Source organism: Taudactylus pleione, unplaced genomic scaffold (genome assembly GCF_031769625.1).
Source record: "Taudactylus pleione unplaced genomic scaffold, aTauple2 ptg000238l, whole genome shotgun sequence".
NCBI classification, from domain to species: domain Eukaryota; kingdom Metazoa; phylum Chordata; class Amphibia; order Anura; family Myobatrachidae; genus Taudactylus; species Taudactylus pleione.
The window spans coordinates 97,360-114,426 of NW_028284640.1; the positions used below are offsets into that span (position 1 = coordinate 97,360).

Sequence of the window (17,067 nt, forward strand, 5' to 3'; positions counted from 1 at the left end):
CCCCTAACACTGCTTAGTAAATAGACCCCTAAATCTCAGAAGTCTCCTGGACATCACGGGACTGTATGTAACGGTACGTATATCTTTATTAAGGCTCTTGTTCCATTTGTGTCTACCTGGTTGTAGCTAAGCTAAAGGTAAAGTATTGCTATCTCTTTGTACCGTAGTATATATGTTGATGTGCGGAACAATACAGCTTATGAAAATTTGTTTCTTTTTTGTTTTGTCTTTCAGGCAGTGGTAATACATAAACTTGTGGTCTGTACTATCTCCTTAGCATTCTACATGACTGCTACACGGATATTACCTGTAGAGTACAATATCGATGAACGCTTTCAGGAAACCTCATCAGTGCCCACAAGAGTAATATATCTTTACTTGTCTCTAATGGCTGCAAGACCAAAGTATTATTTTGCCTGGACTTTAGGTGAGTGTCTTGTAACAAGGAGAAATATTGCCATCTTGTGGCTAATATGTGAATTATTAATCCAGTGTCAAAGATCTCTCCTGAGGCGTCTTGAGGATTTTTCATTCCCCCTCTGCAATATCAAACAAGAGTTGTTGTTTTTTTTTATACATCTCAGTGTAAAAGCAAGGTGCCCTATATTTGATATAATCCTGTGCCCTGCACACATTTAAATCTGAGGATAGAAAATATATAATTTTCTCTTCTGTTTTTAATAATATAATACGCCTTGATCCCACATTCCTGTCCTCGTCCCTTTTTCAACTCAGAATTGTTAATTTCTACTTCAGGGTCCATAGGGTATCCACAGGATACCTTGGGGTATAGGCGATGGCGGCAGACATCCAGGCACCACAGAGTTAAATTTTCAGCCTCCCAGGATACACTGGGGTCCCTCTCCTATACCCCGCCCCCGAGCCTCAGGCCACTCAGTTTTCGTAGGTGCCTGGCCGGACCAGTCGCACCGTACAGAGGGGGGTCTTTTCAAGGCCCCTGAATATTTCTTCGCAGCTGTGGCTGCACAACTAGAGTGCTCCAGCATAGGACAGTCAGTATTGACGTCCATGCTGTCACTCCTACACCCCGCCGGTACCAGAACGCCGGTACCGATCCGGGGATGCTGGTAGGTAGCTGGGGTCACAGCTAGCGGTGATCTCCGTCTACCTGGACTGTGGCCGGATGCACGGGGAACAAGGTAAGCGGCGGGATCCCGCGGTGGGCACCCGCCGGTAACACAGCCCTGTTTGGTCTCCAGGCAGGGGGCTCCCTGGGGACCGGCTGCGCGTGGGGCCAGGTACTGATCCTGCGCCTTGCACTAGACCACCAGGGACAGCGGGCCGCAGCATGTGCGGTACAGCGCGGCGTCCCAGGGGTTAATAGCACGCCAGGGGAGAACGCCTTCCCTGTCTCACAGCCGGCGTCTCCCCCGCTGCACAGTGCCATTCCACAGCGGTCTGAGCAGGCTGTGTCAGCGCCCCTCCCCCGGGCCCTGCCTTCTCTCTGCTCCTCGGTGGCCATTTTCTCACTACATGTGCTGGGGATGGCAAACGCTGCTGGAAGCTGATACAGATGCCATTGCGGTCCCGGTCCCCCGCATACCTCTCCTTCAATTAAGGTCAGTGTATGCAGCACTGTTTCCTACCAGGCTCTGGTCTGTGTAGTTGATCGCAGTGCTTGTAATGCAGGATGTTACCTGTGCATTGTATGTGACTTAAATGCTAGCGCTGTTTGCCTGTACTTTCATTTCTGACTGTCAGCCTTTTCCTATCCCTGATCTTCTGCTACAGCCCTTGCGGTGCGGTGTCGCAGGGTGTTTATTACCTCACAGTAAACGTGGTTTTTCTGTGTGGGAGGTCACATACGCTCCGTTCACACTCCTCATGTCGGAAAGTGAACGAGGATATCCCCTTCCAGCTATAATGTACTGATATCATGTGCAGTTAGCGGAGGGATATGTAGACGCTGAGGGTTTATGGAGGGCATGTTGTATTATATATCACGCCCCATTTCTGTCACTGTGCCTGCACAAAAAAAGGGGACCGCCCTCGGCTGGCTAAGATGCTTACAGCCTTTGTGGGCAACGCCCCCTGCGTTTCCCCATAGGGGTTATCGCAGCCTGTGGTGGTCTCATCACATGCAGGGGTCCCTGGACAGTTGATGGTACCCCAGTGTATCCTGCTTTTCGCCCCCCCAGGTCTCGCAGGAGCCTGTGTGGGTGAATTTATTGTCCAAATGGTATAGCACCTGATGGACGTTTTACAGGGGGAGTCACCATTTCGGCCTTCTAAACGGCCTTTCGGGTCTCAGACGGGTTAAGACATGACGTCTGATGACGGTGACATTATTGACTTTTTCAGACACGAGCCCCTTAGTGCAAAGGAGGCGTAGTCTGGGTCTAAAGTCTATATACCTGGCCTTCTACGGGCAGTCCGTGCGGCTTTGGTTATTACATATCCCCCGTGGCTAAATCCAAATATGCCTTCTTTAAGGATAAGGGTGTTGCCACTGTAATTCCTCTATCTGGTCAGGTGGATCATTTAGAGGAGGCGTGGAAATTCCGGGTAAGCGGTTCCAGCCTCAAAAACGGTTGACCTTTTGCATACCTTTTTGCGGATAATTACATTTCCGAATGGGAGTTACGGGTAGATTCTCATGTTACACGCCTAGTGAGGAGTGCTACGTTGCCCATGCCCTCCAGGTCCTCTTTGAAAGAGGTTCCAGATTGCAAGGTGCAAATATATCTAAAATCCAATATTCCCTTGCTGGAGGGGCTTCCAGGCCGGCTATGGCCATGTGCTGGGGGGCCAGAGCCATGGAACACTGAGTAGGTAACTGGATCTCTGCACACTGACTCTCCAGCAGAGCAGGTGGATAGTGGCAAATTCTCAGAGACTTTGCCACGTTCATAATGAGACGGTCTTACATATAGCCTACTCCTTTCCAGAATCTCCTCGGCAGCAGTAGCGGCTTGCCGCTCCCTGTGGTTGCGCTCTTGGAAAGCGGACGCAGATTCCATTTGGAATGCTTTGCCTTTTACGGGACAAGTCCTGTTTGGCCCTCGTCTGGACGCAATTGTGGCCCTGCAGGCAGCAGCTACGTCTGCGTGTCTGCCATCGGCTACAGTCCCATCAGGGTCTGGGACTTTGTCTTTTCGGCCCTGTGAGGCCAGGGTAAGTCTAAAATACAGCTTTCCAAGACAGTCAGTAGCCAGGAAATCTGCTCAGCCATAAGAACAGGCTTAGAGTACAAGACGTCCTACTCCCAAGTTGGACTATAAGCCTTCAGCCTCACGGGACGGGCCTCCTCTCGGGAGCCCCCAGAGTTGGAGGCCGGCTTCTCCAGTTCGCCCAGTGCTGGTGTCTGACCACCACGGACACTGGGGTAAGAGAAGTATTTTCTTGAAGGTATGTCCTCTCTTCCCGGTAAAAGCCTCCCAGACGGTTTTTCGTTACAGGTCTTCTGTCAATTCAGGACAAGGCCCTGTAATTTTTGAGGGTGTTACACTCTATGCTCCAGGCAGGAGTTATAGTACCTATTCCGTTGCCCCAAAGGGGAACGAGGTATTACTCCATCCTCTTTCTGGTACAGACACCCAATGGGGCTTACCAGGACATTCTCAACCTCAAATCCTTCAACAAATTCTTAAGGGTTCCTCGGTTCGGGAGAGGGACCCTGCATTCCATCATTCAATGGAGCCTGGGAATTTTGTGGTGTCGTTGGATATATTCAGGGTGACTACCTGAATATCCCTCTTATCTTAGCGCACCAGTGTTTTCCTCAGGTTTGCAGTGGTCGATAAGCGTTTCCAGTTTCTGGCATTGCCCCTTGGTCTGGCCTCCGCGCCTCACGGTTTACCAGGGTCATGGTAGTTATGGCAGCCCACCTGCGGATGCAGGGGGTCCGCTTGTTACCCTATCCGAGTAACCTCCTGTTGTTACCACGGTCTCCAGAGATACTTCAGTGCCATATGCAACGGACAATATCTGTGTTGCTACGTTAGGGCTGACTGATAAACTGGAAATGGTCCTCTCTGATTCTTCACAGAGGATGCTCCATATCCCAACATCTGAGGATCTTTGTGATTGAGGAAAAGATCTCTGCAGGCAACTGCGTACCTTTGCCTGTAATGCAGAGTCGCCGAGTGTCTATTCAATTGGCAATGTGGGTTCCAGGATGTCGCTGTTCGACATGGTGGAGTACCCAGCTTCACTCTAAAGAACTTGATCCTCTCCGGATGGGATGGGTTGCCCCATAGGATAAAGTCAATAGGCTTTCCCTGGAGGTTTGTCTCTCTCTGGCCTGGTGGCTGCAGAAAGCTCACCTAAACAAGGGGCACCCCCTTTGGGATTGCGGACAGGGTCCTTCTGAAGACGGACGCCAGTATCCGTGGCTGGGAAGCAGTGACGGGTCCACACTTGTTCCAGGGCAGGTGGACACCAGTAGTTTTTGCGCTTCCCATAAACATCTGAGAACTCTGAGCAGTATTCAAGGTTCTCCAGCATGCAGGACAGGTCCTCCACGGAAATACCGTGCAGGTACAGTCTGACAACGCCATCATGATGGCTTATGTAAGCCACCTAGGAGGTTCCCAAAGTCAGGCGACACTAACAATGGTGTCCCGAATTCTGGCTTGGGTGGAAGGCTATATCCCTGCCGTCATCGGCAGTGTTCATTCAGGAATCCTCAGATGGAAAGCAGGCTTTCTCAGCCGTCAAGACGTGCATTCAGGGAAATGTCCTCTTTATCAGGAGGTGTTCAATTTTCTGGTGAACAAGTGGAGCCTTTCAGAGATGAGACTCTTCTGATAGACTTAGGTAGGTCCAGTGGACCTTCCAAGTTGTGTACCTCGTCCCTCCGTTATCCCTTCTTCCTCCAGTAATAGCAAGAAGGAGGCACGCTCCTGCTGATAGCTCCAGCGTAGGCCAGATGGCACTATTACTCAGATCTTCGGAGCCTCTCAGTTAACACTCCGAAGCTGTTGCCTCTACGCCCGGACCTGTTGTCTCAGGATCCTGGCTGATACCCAGACCTGGGTTGTCTGTCCTTGACGGTGTGGCGGTGGAGACTGCCCTCTTAAGGTCTAGGAGTTTTTCCAGCTCTATAGTTAACAGGGGCTCTGTCCATGCTAAGAGCTCGGAAGTTTTTATCTGCAAGAATTTACCATTAGGTATGGTATACTTTCTTTCAGGTGTCGCCCTAGAGGCTAGGCTCCTCGGGTATTCCGGATATCCACAGGTTGGCTTTCCTACAGGTGGGCTTAGATAACGGTCTTCGCCTTGCTTACCTGAAGGTGCAGGTTTCTGCCCTGTTAGTATGGTTTCAGTGTAGGATTGCTACTCTTCCTGATGTCCGCACCTTTGTGCAGGGTGTACGTTATATTCAGCATCCCTTTGTTCCACCTGTGGCTCCTTGGGATTTGGCTGTGGTCCTTAGGGCTCTCTGAGGACCGCCATTTGATCCACTGGGCTCAGTGGATTTCAAATGGCTTACGGCTAGGACTGTTTTCCTTCTGGCTCTTAATTTGGCCAGTAGGATCTCAGAATGGGAGGCTCTGTCATGTAGACCTCCCTTTTTCTCATCTTTCCTAGGAACAGGGCAGTGCTTGCCTTTACTTCCCCAGTCCTGTCTGCTGGTGAGGCCTATTTGGCTGTGATACGGGCGCTAAGAATTTAAGTTGACCGTACCAGTCCATTTAGGAAATCAGACTCTCGGTTTTGTCCTTTCTGATTTCCATAAAAAGGGTTGGCCTGCCACTACGCTAACTTTGGCAGGATGGATTCACAGGTCTTCCTGTTCCATCCTCTATTAAAGCTCTTCCACTAGGTCTGTGGGTCCTTCGTGGGCAGCTCGACGTCGCGCCTCAGCGGTGATTGGCAGCCACGTGGTCATCTGTCCATATTTTTGTAAGGTATTATGCTTTTGATACCTTCGCCTCTCAGGATGCTTCCTTTCAGCGGCGGATTCTCCTTACAGCACAGGAGCGTCCCCACCCTTAAAGGATACTGCTTTGGGACATCCCCAAGGTATCCTGTGGATACCCTATGGACCCTGAAGTAGAAAATATGAGATATGGTAAGAACTTACCCTTGTTATCTCTATTTCTACGAAGTCCATAGGGTTCCACAGGACTCCCCCCCTGTCGCACCTGTACTGCAGATGGGCTTTGATCTGGTCACTGGTTTCTCCGTCTCCTTCTGGTGAGAATGTGATTCTTGTGTGTTCCAGACTGTCTTCTCTCTCTTTTTTGCTCCTGCTCCGGCCTATGGCTTGTTACGAAACTGAGGGGCCTGAGGCTCGGGGGCGGGGTATAGGAGAGGGACCCCAGTGCATCCTGGGAGGCTGAAAATTTAACTCTGTGGTGCCTGGATGTCTGCCGCCATCGCCTATACCCCAAGGTATCCTGTGGAACCCTATGGACTTCGTAGAAATAGAGATAACAAGGGTAAGTTCTTACCATATCTCATATTTTTAACTGTGTTGCAGTCATTTAACCATTTTAATGTTCTGTCAATGATTCTTTAGAGCAGAGGTGGCCAACCAATCAGAGGCAAAGAGCCCAAAGATATCTGTGGTCAAGTTGAAGAGCTGATCGCATGTGTGCCTGTAAAATTGGGGCGTGACCTAGCTGTCACAAGACCACGCCCCCTTTTTTGTGCGCACGCCTTTTGTATGACATTCGCAGGAGCATGACCTTGTGTCACACCCCCGTTTGTAGTCACGCTGGCGGCAAGCCCAGCACATTGAAAATACACAATTTACATAAAGTTCCCAATATAATTTTTTCACTGTTGCCAGAGCAATATAAAAAACATTGAAATAGCCAAGTTCACCTAAAATACACAGAACAAGCCAGATCAACATAAAATACATTTAAAATAAACATCCAAATAAAATACATATTGAAAATCAAGAACCACATAAAATACATTGAGAAAGCCAGTGCCCATTATGCTGTGCCGCCCCTGTAGTTGTGACCCATATGCAGTGCCCCCCTGTAGTTGTGCCCATTAAGCAATGCCCCCAGTAGTTGTGACCCTTATGCAATGCCTCCTGTAGCTGTGCCCATTATGCAATGCCCCCCGTAGTTGTGCCCCTTCTGCAATGCCCCCTGTACTTGTGCCCATTAAGCAATGCCCCAAGTTGTGGCCTTTATGCAATGCCCCCAGTAGTTGTGCCCCTTCTGCAATGCCCCCTGTAATTGTTCCCATTAAGCAATGCTCCCTGTAGTTGTGCCCCCTAAGGTAGTGCCCCCAGTACTAGCTCCGTCTCCACACCCCTATGAAGAAACTTACCTGTCTTCTGCTGGCACCGCTCCACGCAGTCAGGGCTCCCGAGTCCTGCCGTCGCTGCTGCTGCCGTTTCCGCTGCCTGCGGGCGCGCGGGCTCCTCACATCGTGGGTGATGTCATAACGTTACCCGTGCACTGCATTACTTTGAACGCTGGCCTCTGATCGCTTCAGAGACCAGCGTTCTCAGTACCACTGTGGGCATGCCGAGCCGAGACCCAGGAGCCACAAGGGAGACACAAAAGAGCTGCATGCGGCCCGAGAGTCGTGGGTTGGCCACCCCTGCTTTAGAGCATAGGCCCTCATTCAGAGCCGTTCGCTATTTGCGGTCGTTCGTTCAAAAACAAGGGGTGGCTATTCAAATGATCCGTTCGCAAATTGCAGTCTGTTCACACCTCTAAGTCTGAACGAGCGAGCAAAACATACGCTCGTTTATTTGTTAAAAACGCCCCCTGGCCGCTCGCACCATACGTCATGTCCGCTATTTATTAGATTAATCGAGTACATCGAGCAGCGTATGAACTGCTCGCTATTCTTGTGGTTGGTGTTTGCTACCACAAATTTGCGAGCAGTTCTGGCTATAAAAAAACACAGTGACGTGGTCAATGACGCTGCTGTATTAATTATGCACACCCATAATACGCCCGTTTTGACCTTTAAGCACGCCTGCGTTCGGATCTCCACTCCCCATTTTCAAGCACCTTCCCCTGTTACCACCCACATACGCCTCATTCTGTCACTCAAAATAGCAGGCACTCGCTATATAGCGTACAAACGATTTTTGGCCGCACTGACTGGTTCGCGCATGCGTACTAAAAACCGTACGCATGCGCAGATGTGCAAACATCGCTCGGAACGAGCGTACTGCCGCTAACGAGCGGCTCTGAATGAGGGCCATAGTACTGTATTTTTTTTGCATTGCTACTAGTATTTCTGCATGGCTGTGATTGCTTGTTTTTGCCAATTACAATAAGTATAAACATACACAAGACCAGAGACAGCAGCACTCAGGACTGAGTAACAACAACTACAGAATACAGTATAATAGTATCCAACGTTACAGTGTGTTTAATTCACACTGTCTTCAGGCTGGAATGGTTTACTATCAGGCTGGAATGCCTTACTATCGGGCTGAAATGCCTTACTATCGGGCTGGAATGCCTTACTATCAGGCTGGAATGCCTTACTATCAGGCTGGAATGGCTTACTATCGGGCTGGAATGGCTTACTATCGGGCTGGAATGGCTTACTATCGGGCTGGAATGCCTTACTATCGGGCTGGAATGGCTTACTATCAGGCTGGAATGCCTTACTATCAGGCTGGAATGGCTTACTATCAGGCTGGAATGGCTTACTATCGGGCTGGAATGGCTTACTATCGGGCTGGAATGGCTTACTATCGGGCTGGAATGCCTTACTATCAGGCTGGAATGGCTTACTATCGGGCTGGAATGCCTTACTATCAGGCTGGAATGGCTTACTATCAGGCTGGAATGGCTTACTATCGGGCTGGAATGGCTTACTATCGGGCTGGAATGGCTTACTATCAGGCTGGAATGGCTTACTATCGGGCTGGAATGGCTTACTATCGTTTTACGCTTTAGCTCACAGAAGGCTGATTCTGCTCCTAGCCTTAACTTGCTGATAAATGTGCAGGTAACAGCTCGCGTGTAATTGCATCTGGCCCAAGGTATATAGCAAAGTTGCCAATGGAAAACATCATGCATTAACAAGAAGTCCCACAAATTCACTGAAATATGCAGCCTGTGGTATCTTCACTGCAGACCTGCCCCCAGGGGGATCCCTCAAACAGACTGTTTGTCCTACTTGTATGATGTCTCACACATGGTTATTCATTCAGTTCATCACTAAACATACTGACACAAGCGGTTAGTGTATAGGAATATTCTAGTGTTGCCTCAGACTCCCATGTAACCCCCATAACTCTCTTATTGTCCCCCCATCTATCCATCCACAACATAAACACGTTAAAGAACATTTACATGTTATTTTCTCAGTATTTCACAAGTGGTAAAACCTAAGTATATATATCTCTTGTACTATTTATATATTGGCTACTCTGTACATTATAATTGTTTTCCAATGCATTGGCCAAATATTCTGTAATGTCACATATTAAAATCCCTTTTTACATGACCCAAGGACAGTGTTGGCTAACCTTGACACTCCAGCTGTTATGGAACTACATAACCCAGCATGCACTGCTACAGTTTTGCTATTAGGGCATGCTAAAACTGTGGCAGGGCATGCTGGGATATATAGTTCCACAACAGCTGGAGTGTCAAGGTTAGCCAACACTGCCCAAGGATGTAACCTATGTACTGACTATTTAATAAAAAAAAAGTCCACCCTGTCCATAGCTGACATTGTCAGAAGTATTTGTCAATAGATTGATAGCTGGTGACCAACAGGATCTATAAATGAGGAGATGAGGCGAGGGGTAAGAGTTATACAACGGAATTAGGAAGTGTTCCTAATTCTGATTCGGTAAGGAACGCTCGTGTGCAAGCGCGCGCAATCGGTTAATGTTCGCGGTCTGTGCATGCATCTGGGTCGCAGTGCGCAAACCCCTCACTGCGTCCGCAAAAGCAAGCGCTGTGGATACTCAGACCCAGGGAAAAGTGATTGACAGGAAGTGCCGTTTGTGGGTGGATACGGGGAGTGGTCGGCTGAACGCAGGCGTGCCAGTGCGTTGGCACCCTGTTACAGGGGCATGCGGGAAATTAGCCACTGAGATGCTGGACCCATCCTGCGGCAGGGTCAGGTCTACCTTTAGTCTGCGTGCGGATCCGATGTTCCCAATGTTTTCTCTGGGCGTCTGCATCTTTGTGCTGCGATTGCCGTGCGTATGCAATCATTACCATTTTCTCGCAGCGGCCAATTGCGTGCGTCTGCATCCGTGCGTTCCTTGCTGAATCAGGACCTGTGAGATCTATCTGTATGTACATTACACAGCTTATTCACATATAAATACTCATCCTGAACAGCTCGGCCAATTCTTCTTGGCTAAATCGTCATAAAAGAAAAGCACCACTAAAGACTAAGGGCCTGATTCAGACTTGGGAATAGCGAGAGATATCTCTCTCAACTCATCATCTTGGTGACACCATGCTGCACTGATTTAAAATGTGCAGAGAGATTTAGATTTGGGAGGAGTGTTTCCAAACTGACATCTAAATTGTAGAGTGATAATAAAGCTGTGCAGTATTTGTGGGCTACATGTAAAAGCAGCCAGTATTTACCCTACATGCAAAAAAATGTATGTATTTACACCCCTTGCATTGCGATATGGTTTACCCAGGTACACAGGTGCTATCTCTCTCTCTATTCCCAAATCTGAATCAGCCCCGATGCTTGTATTTCCTTTATATTCCTATGTATCTTTCTATTATATTATCTTATTTCCCCACCAAGACAGGATTGGGGCTGTTACACTGCACACGGAGGATTAGGTCAGAGGAATGTCACATTTAGATGCTTTTGCCAAATTGTGGAATCTAGCTGTGCAGAATGATGTAATTAGTCTGGGAATGAATCTCCATCCTGGCTACACCTAGCTGAAGTCTGCAGAGGTTGTGTTGGCTTTGTGTATGCTGTGCAGGAAAGTCAGGGATTAGCTCTGACCTGTTATCATTATGCAGGAAAACTCTGCCCTGCAGAGCTGAGCGCAGTGATCGGATGTCGTTTGGGCGTTGTAGAAAACCATATTTATCTCTTGTTACACTAGACAGATAAGGACAGATCTTTCATTTACATTAATTGGCTTGATCACGATCTTCCTCATCTTTCACTTAATTCCTTGATTTTCCTTTATAACCTCTGTGCATGTCAACGTCCTGTATTTCTACTTCCCATAATTACTCCCTTCTGTGAATTATATGGGTACTATAAGCCGGTGAGGAGTTCTGTGACCCCATAAATACACAAACCTGTAGGCCGTACACTTTTATTCTGGTCATTGACATCATAGTTGACTTCTTATATCCATAATTACAGTAAGGGGGGACATTACACCTTATAATACACAAGGTTTCCCAATGTTCACCATAGTGATGCCAAATACATCTCACCAATTGTAAACCGTGACATCAGAGCTCATTGTTTATACCAGTGGCTCACAAACCCTTTTATATCACGGCACCCTGGAGTATTAGCATTTTTCTCATGGCACATCTAGGAATTTGTTTTTTAGATTTATACCCCTTTTCCATCAAAATACCAGGTCTGACCCGGAATTTGGAAAACGGTTCCAAGACAGGTCAGACCCGAGATTTACCCCATTTCCACTGGAATATCCCAGGTCGGTGCTGTTCACACACTGCACACGGGTGCAGTGCCAGCGCTTGGAAATGATGTCATCACCAAGCGCCGGAAACTCCAGATCTCCCTTGTACATCAGACCAGCGACCAGGCGAGGGGGTCCGTTCCAGGGAAGGTGTCATTCGGGAGGATGTCTGTGATGGCTGTCTCTGGGGAAGGAGAGATTACAGCCTCCCCGTATGAAGCAGGGATGGGGTAAAAACCAGAACGGTCCGGATCAATGGGGGAGGCTGTAGTCCCTCCCCGGTGACAGCTGTCACAGACAGCTTCCGAATACCAGCCAATCGCCATGCGGTAAACAAGTCCTGGGTCGGAAGACCTGGGTTATCCGTTTACACTGAGCCTGACCAGGGTTGTACCTGCGTAAAACCCTGCTTGAGACCCGGGAAGAAATGCTGGGTCAATCGACCGGGACTTTTTCCTAGGAGCCTTTTCCACTGAGCCGCTACCCGGGTATTTTGGCCTGTGGAAAGAGGTATAAGTAAAAGTGATTAAATTCCGTAACTTGTGCTTACCTTACATCCCTAGGTTAAATTATATGGTGGTGAGCATTAGTTCTGCCTATTACATTGTTGACTGTAATTAATTTGTTTTGCTACTGGACCATCAACCCGTGGCGCCCCTACAAGTGCCCTGTGGCACCCCATGGAGCCACGGCACCCAGTTTGGGAACCCCTGGTTATACAGGTATTTGTGCTGGTGCAGAGTTAGCAGTAAAATGGACAATGGGCGTAAATTACTCAAAAGGAAAGTGCGTGGAAAAATAGGGTGCCACCGCCCCTATGCAGAGCTGTGCACATCTCCTCCGCATCCTAACTGGCAATGTACATACTCGCACATGTGCTGGTCTGTATGGGCGCTATATCTCTGCCCTTACTGGACTTGGAGAATGTGTCTGGGTTTCTATAACCACATATTTGTGCATGTGTCTTCTAAGCATATGAAATGGCAATACATGAAATATACATTACACAAACATGCTTACATTCAACTTCGCATCGTTATTGTATTCTATGCATATAATCATATTATTTATATGTAATAATAATATTTATAGACCTAGAATATCAACTTTGTAAACAGTGATCCTTATGTACTTTAGCATATCATTTAAAGTGTTGTAGCATAAGCTAGTCCTAGAAAATGGCAGTATATGTAATAATAATATTTATAGACCTAGAATATCAACTTTGTAAACAGTGATCCTTATGTACTTAGCGTATCATTTAAAGTTGTAGCATAAGCTAGTCCTAGAAAATAGCAGTATATGTTGACGTTTGCACTTATTGCTTAACATGTGTGACATTGCTTGTTACATTTCTCCTTTCAGCGGATGCGATCAATAACGCTGCAGGTTTCGGTTTCCAAGGTTACGACAAACATGGGAACGAGGACTGGGATCTGGTTTCAAATTTGAACATTAAAAACATAGAGGTAAGTCGCTATGGCCAATACTGGCCATGTAAGTTTTTGCTCATGGCAGGACAAGCTGAGTATTCATGTGTCAGGTGCCAAGTTACAATGGTTGATGGATACATAATGACCACGCTACTACATTGCCTTGGTCTTGGTTCATTATAATTGAGGTAACTCACTTGCAGTATCTCATCAGAACCTCTACTAGTACTTTCTGTATGAGTCAATTTGATAAAAACTGCATTGACCCCCAAACTAACCATGACATGGGTCTTATAGTTACATTTCCTAGTAATAGCACCCTGGAGGTCCTGGTAGAACTTCTGTTTCAGCCCCCTTACATCCTAGACTTTACCGAACAACATTGTGAGTGTGAGACAGGACTGGGGATTTGGCGGGCAGAGCAATTCCAAATATTTCAGCCAGACACCACCCTCAAATTGGGACTGTCCCACCAAAATCGGGATGGTTAGGAGGTATGCATGGCAGACCAGAAGCTCTTTCTTTATAAGAGGAGAGTTACATTATTCATGTTGCTGATCAAGATGATTGTGGGTCAGATTTTCTCCCCAGCCCAAACCTAAAATCTAACCATGCCGTTTTGGAAATACCAATTTTGCAGGAAAGGGAGAAAGATAGATTGGTGAAGCATTTCCTGATCATGCATACGCAAGAGATACTTGATTGGGCAGTACGGATGGTGTGATAGTTAGCATTACTTGCCTCACAGCACTGAGGTCCTGGTTTCAATTCCCACCATGGCCCTAACTGTGTGGAGTTTGTATATTCTCTCTATGCTTGCGTGGGTATCATTGGGTACACTGGTTTCCACCCACACTCCAAAAATGTACTGGTCGCTTAATTGGCTCCTGAAAAAAAAAAAAAAAAAAAATTAGCTCTTAGCTAGGGGTGTGCGACTGCTACTGCCATACAAAGTGCAGTGGCTCTGTGGGCGGCACCGCTGTCCTTGCTTTTGGCTGGCAGGGTGCCTGGATCGGCAACTTGCAGTCGGAATCACTTGTGCAGTGATGGGCGCACTCTGGGCCTGATTCAGAGCCGGACGCTATTTGCGCTCGCTCGTTCAGAAAAAGGGGCCGGATATTTAAATAGAGCGCTCGCTCTTTGCGGTCTGTTGACGCCTCTTTGTCTGAACGAGCGAACGAAACATGCGCTCGCTATTTTTAAAAAAACGCCCCCTGGCCACTCGCATCCTACGTCATCTCCGCTATTTATTTGATTAATCGAGTACATCGAAAGGCGTATGAACTGATCGCAGTGCTTGTGGTAACATTTTCCTACCGCAATCATGCGAGCAGTTCAGGCTAAAAGACAACCAAGTGACGTGGTCGATGACGCTGCTTTGTTAATTATGCACACCCTTAAAACGCCAGTTTTGACCGTTTGGCACGCCTGCGTTCGGATCTCCACTCCGCGTTTTCAAGCACCTTCCCCTGTTACCACCCACAAACGCCACATTCTGTCACTCAAATTAGCAGGCATTCGCTATTTTGCGAGCACACAATTTCCGACCGCAATGACTGGTTCGCGCATGCGTATTACAACCCATACGCATGCGCAGTTGTGCGAACATCGCTCGGAGCAAACGAGCGGCCGCTTACGAGCGGCTCTGAATCAAGCCCTCTGTCCAGTTAACCAGGCGTCCTCAGGATGCCCGATCTGAGCTGCACTTACATCACGCAATGATTGCGCTACGGGGGCGGAGCTGGCACAGGACTCTCAGCTCCACTGGGGCAGAGCTTGAAGTAAATGTTCACAATACTCTATAAAGCGCGGCAGAATATGTGTGCGCTATGTACTGTAAATAGCTGGTATAAAATAAAATATTGTGCTATGACCTTGGGCAACTTACTTTTCTATGTTCGGTGTCATTGCAAGAGATTGTACATAAATAGTTGGGATTACTCTAAAAAAATATGTTGTCATCGGTCCCACATTTTATAGGGCCCATATAGTAGTCTGCCTGAAAAATAATGGGCATCGACTGCTGTTTTAAATTAGGTATACGTGATCAGGACCAAAAATGACCTGTATAAATAAATGAAGCAGGGTACCTCTTGCCCAAAGCCCCTCCAGCACAAACAACAGATATAGACTTTTTGAAGTTTTGAATGGGTTATATACCAACCATACAGAATTTTATATCAGATCGCTTGTGCTCACACAGGTAGGGGAAGTAGAGGCAAAGTCCCAAATAGGAACCTCTTTTTCCTTTTCTAATGTCAGATGGTAGCTTAGAGCTGAAATGTGAAGGAGACAATTGAATGATTATCTGTTATTACCTATTATTACTAGGGATGTGCAGGCTCGATTATTACCCACACTATCTCCGAAGGAGAGAGAAGGCGATAGTTTAAGGTGCTCGCTCCATCCTAGATGAGGCTTCCTCTAGATCAACCCAGCGGTGGGTGCCATTTGGGCATCTCCAGGCCAGAAAGTGATGCAATTGAGCTGCAGGATAATATTTAACTTCGGAACTCCTTCATTACATGTGGGCCTTGTGCTCCTGGTTCCTTCATTACGCACTGCCTCGGAACACCCTCACTACATGTGAATCACGTGTTCCCGGTTTCTTCATTATACACTGCCTTGGAATGCCCTCATTACATGTGATCTGCACGTTTTGGGTTCCTTCGTACTGTCTCGAAACTCCATGTGAGTTGCGTGCTCCCAGTTCCTTCATTAGACACCTCCTTGGAACACCGCCACTACATGTGAGACGCATGTTCCCGGTTTCTCATTATGCACTGCCTCAGAATGCCCTCACCATATATGAAGTTGTGCTCCTGGTTCTTTCATTACACACTGCCTCAGAACACCCCCACTACATGTGAGTCTCGTGCTCCCGGTTCCTTCATTACACACTGCCTCAGTACACCACCAATACATGTGAATCTCAAGCTCCCATTTCCTTCATTACACATTGCCTCTGATACCCCCACTACATGTGAGTCACCTGTTCCCGGTTCCTTCATTACACACTGCCTCAGTACACCCCCACTACATGTGAGTCACCTGTTCCCGGTTCCTTCATTACACACTGCCTCAGTACACCACCACTACATGTGAGTCTTGCGCTCCCGGTTCCTTCATTACACACTGCCTCAGTACTCCCCCACTACATGTGAGTCTCGTGCTCCCGGTTCCTTCATTACACACTGCCTCAGTATACCCCCACTACATGTGAGTCTTGTGCTCCCGGTTCCATCATTACACACTGCCTAAGTACACCACCACTACATATCAGTCTCGTGCTCCTGGTTCCTTCATTACACACTGCCTCAGTACACCACCACTACATGTGAGTCTCGTGCTCCCGGTTCCATCATTACACACTGCCTCGGAGCGCCCTCACTATACATGAGGTTGTGCTCCCAGTGCTTTCATCACACACTGACTTGGAATGGCCTCACTACATGTGAGTCTCGTGCTCCCGGTTCCTTCATTACACACTGCCTCGGAACGCCCCCACTACATGTGAGTCACGTGCTTCTGGTTCTTCAATACACACTGCCTCGGAACAGACACACTACATGTGTGTCTCGTTCTCCCATTTCCTTCAGTACACACTGCCTCAGTACACCACCACTACATGTGAGTCTTGTGCTCCCGGTTCCTTCATTACACACTGCCTCAGTACACTACCACTACATGTGAGTCACCTGTTCCCGGTTCCTTCATTACACACTGCCTCAGTACACCACCAATACATGTGAATCTCAAGCTCCCATTTTCTTCATTACACATTGCCTCTGATACCCCCACTACATGTGAGTCACCTGTTCCCGGTTCCTTCATTACACACTGCCTCTGACACCCCCACTACATGTGAGCCTTGTGCTCCCGGTTCCTTCAGTACACACTGCCTCTGACACCCCCACTACATGTGAGCCTTGTGCTCCTGGTTCCTTCATTACACACTGCCTCAGTACACCACCACTACATGTGAGTCTTGTGCTCCTGGTTTCTTCAGTACACACTGTCTCAGTACAACACCACTACATGTGAGCCACATGCTCCCAGGTATATTATTACACACTG

At 47.8% G+C, this 17,067-nt stretch overlaps 1 protein-coding gene across 1 annotated transcript in view; it reads left to right on the forward strand.

The window, feature by feature from the left end:
* Positions 1–17,067, forward strand: part of MBOAT2 (membrane bound glycerophospholipid O-acyltransferase 2) — a 92,207-nt gene that overhangs the window by 63,225 nt on the left and 11,915 nt on the right. Inside the window, exons 6-7 of the mRNA XM_088479528.1 lie at positions 235–427; positions 12,923–13,026. Coding sequence (XP_088335654.1) covers positions 235–427; positions 12,923–13,026 — 297 coding nt within the window. The remainder of the gene's footprint in view (positions 1–234; positions 428–12,922; positions 13,027–17,067) is intronic.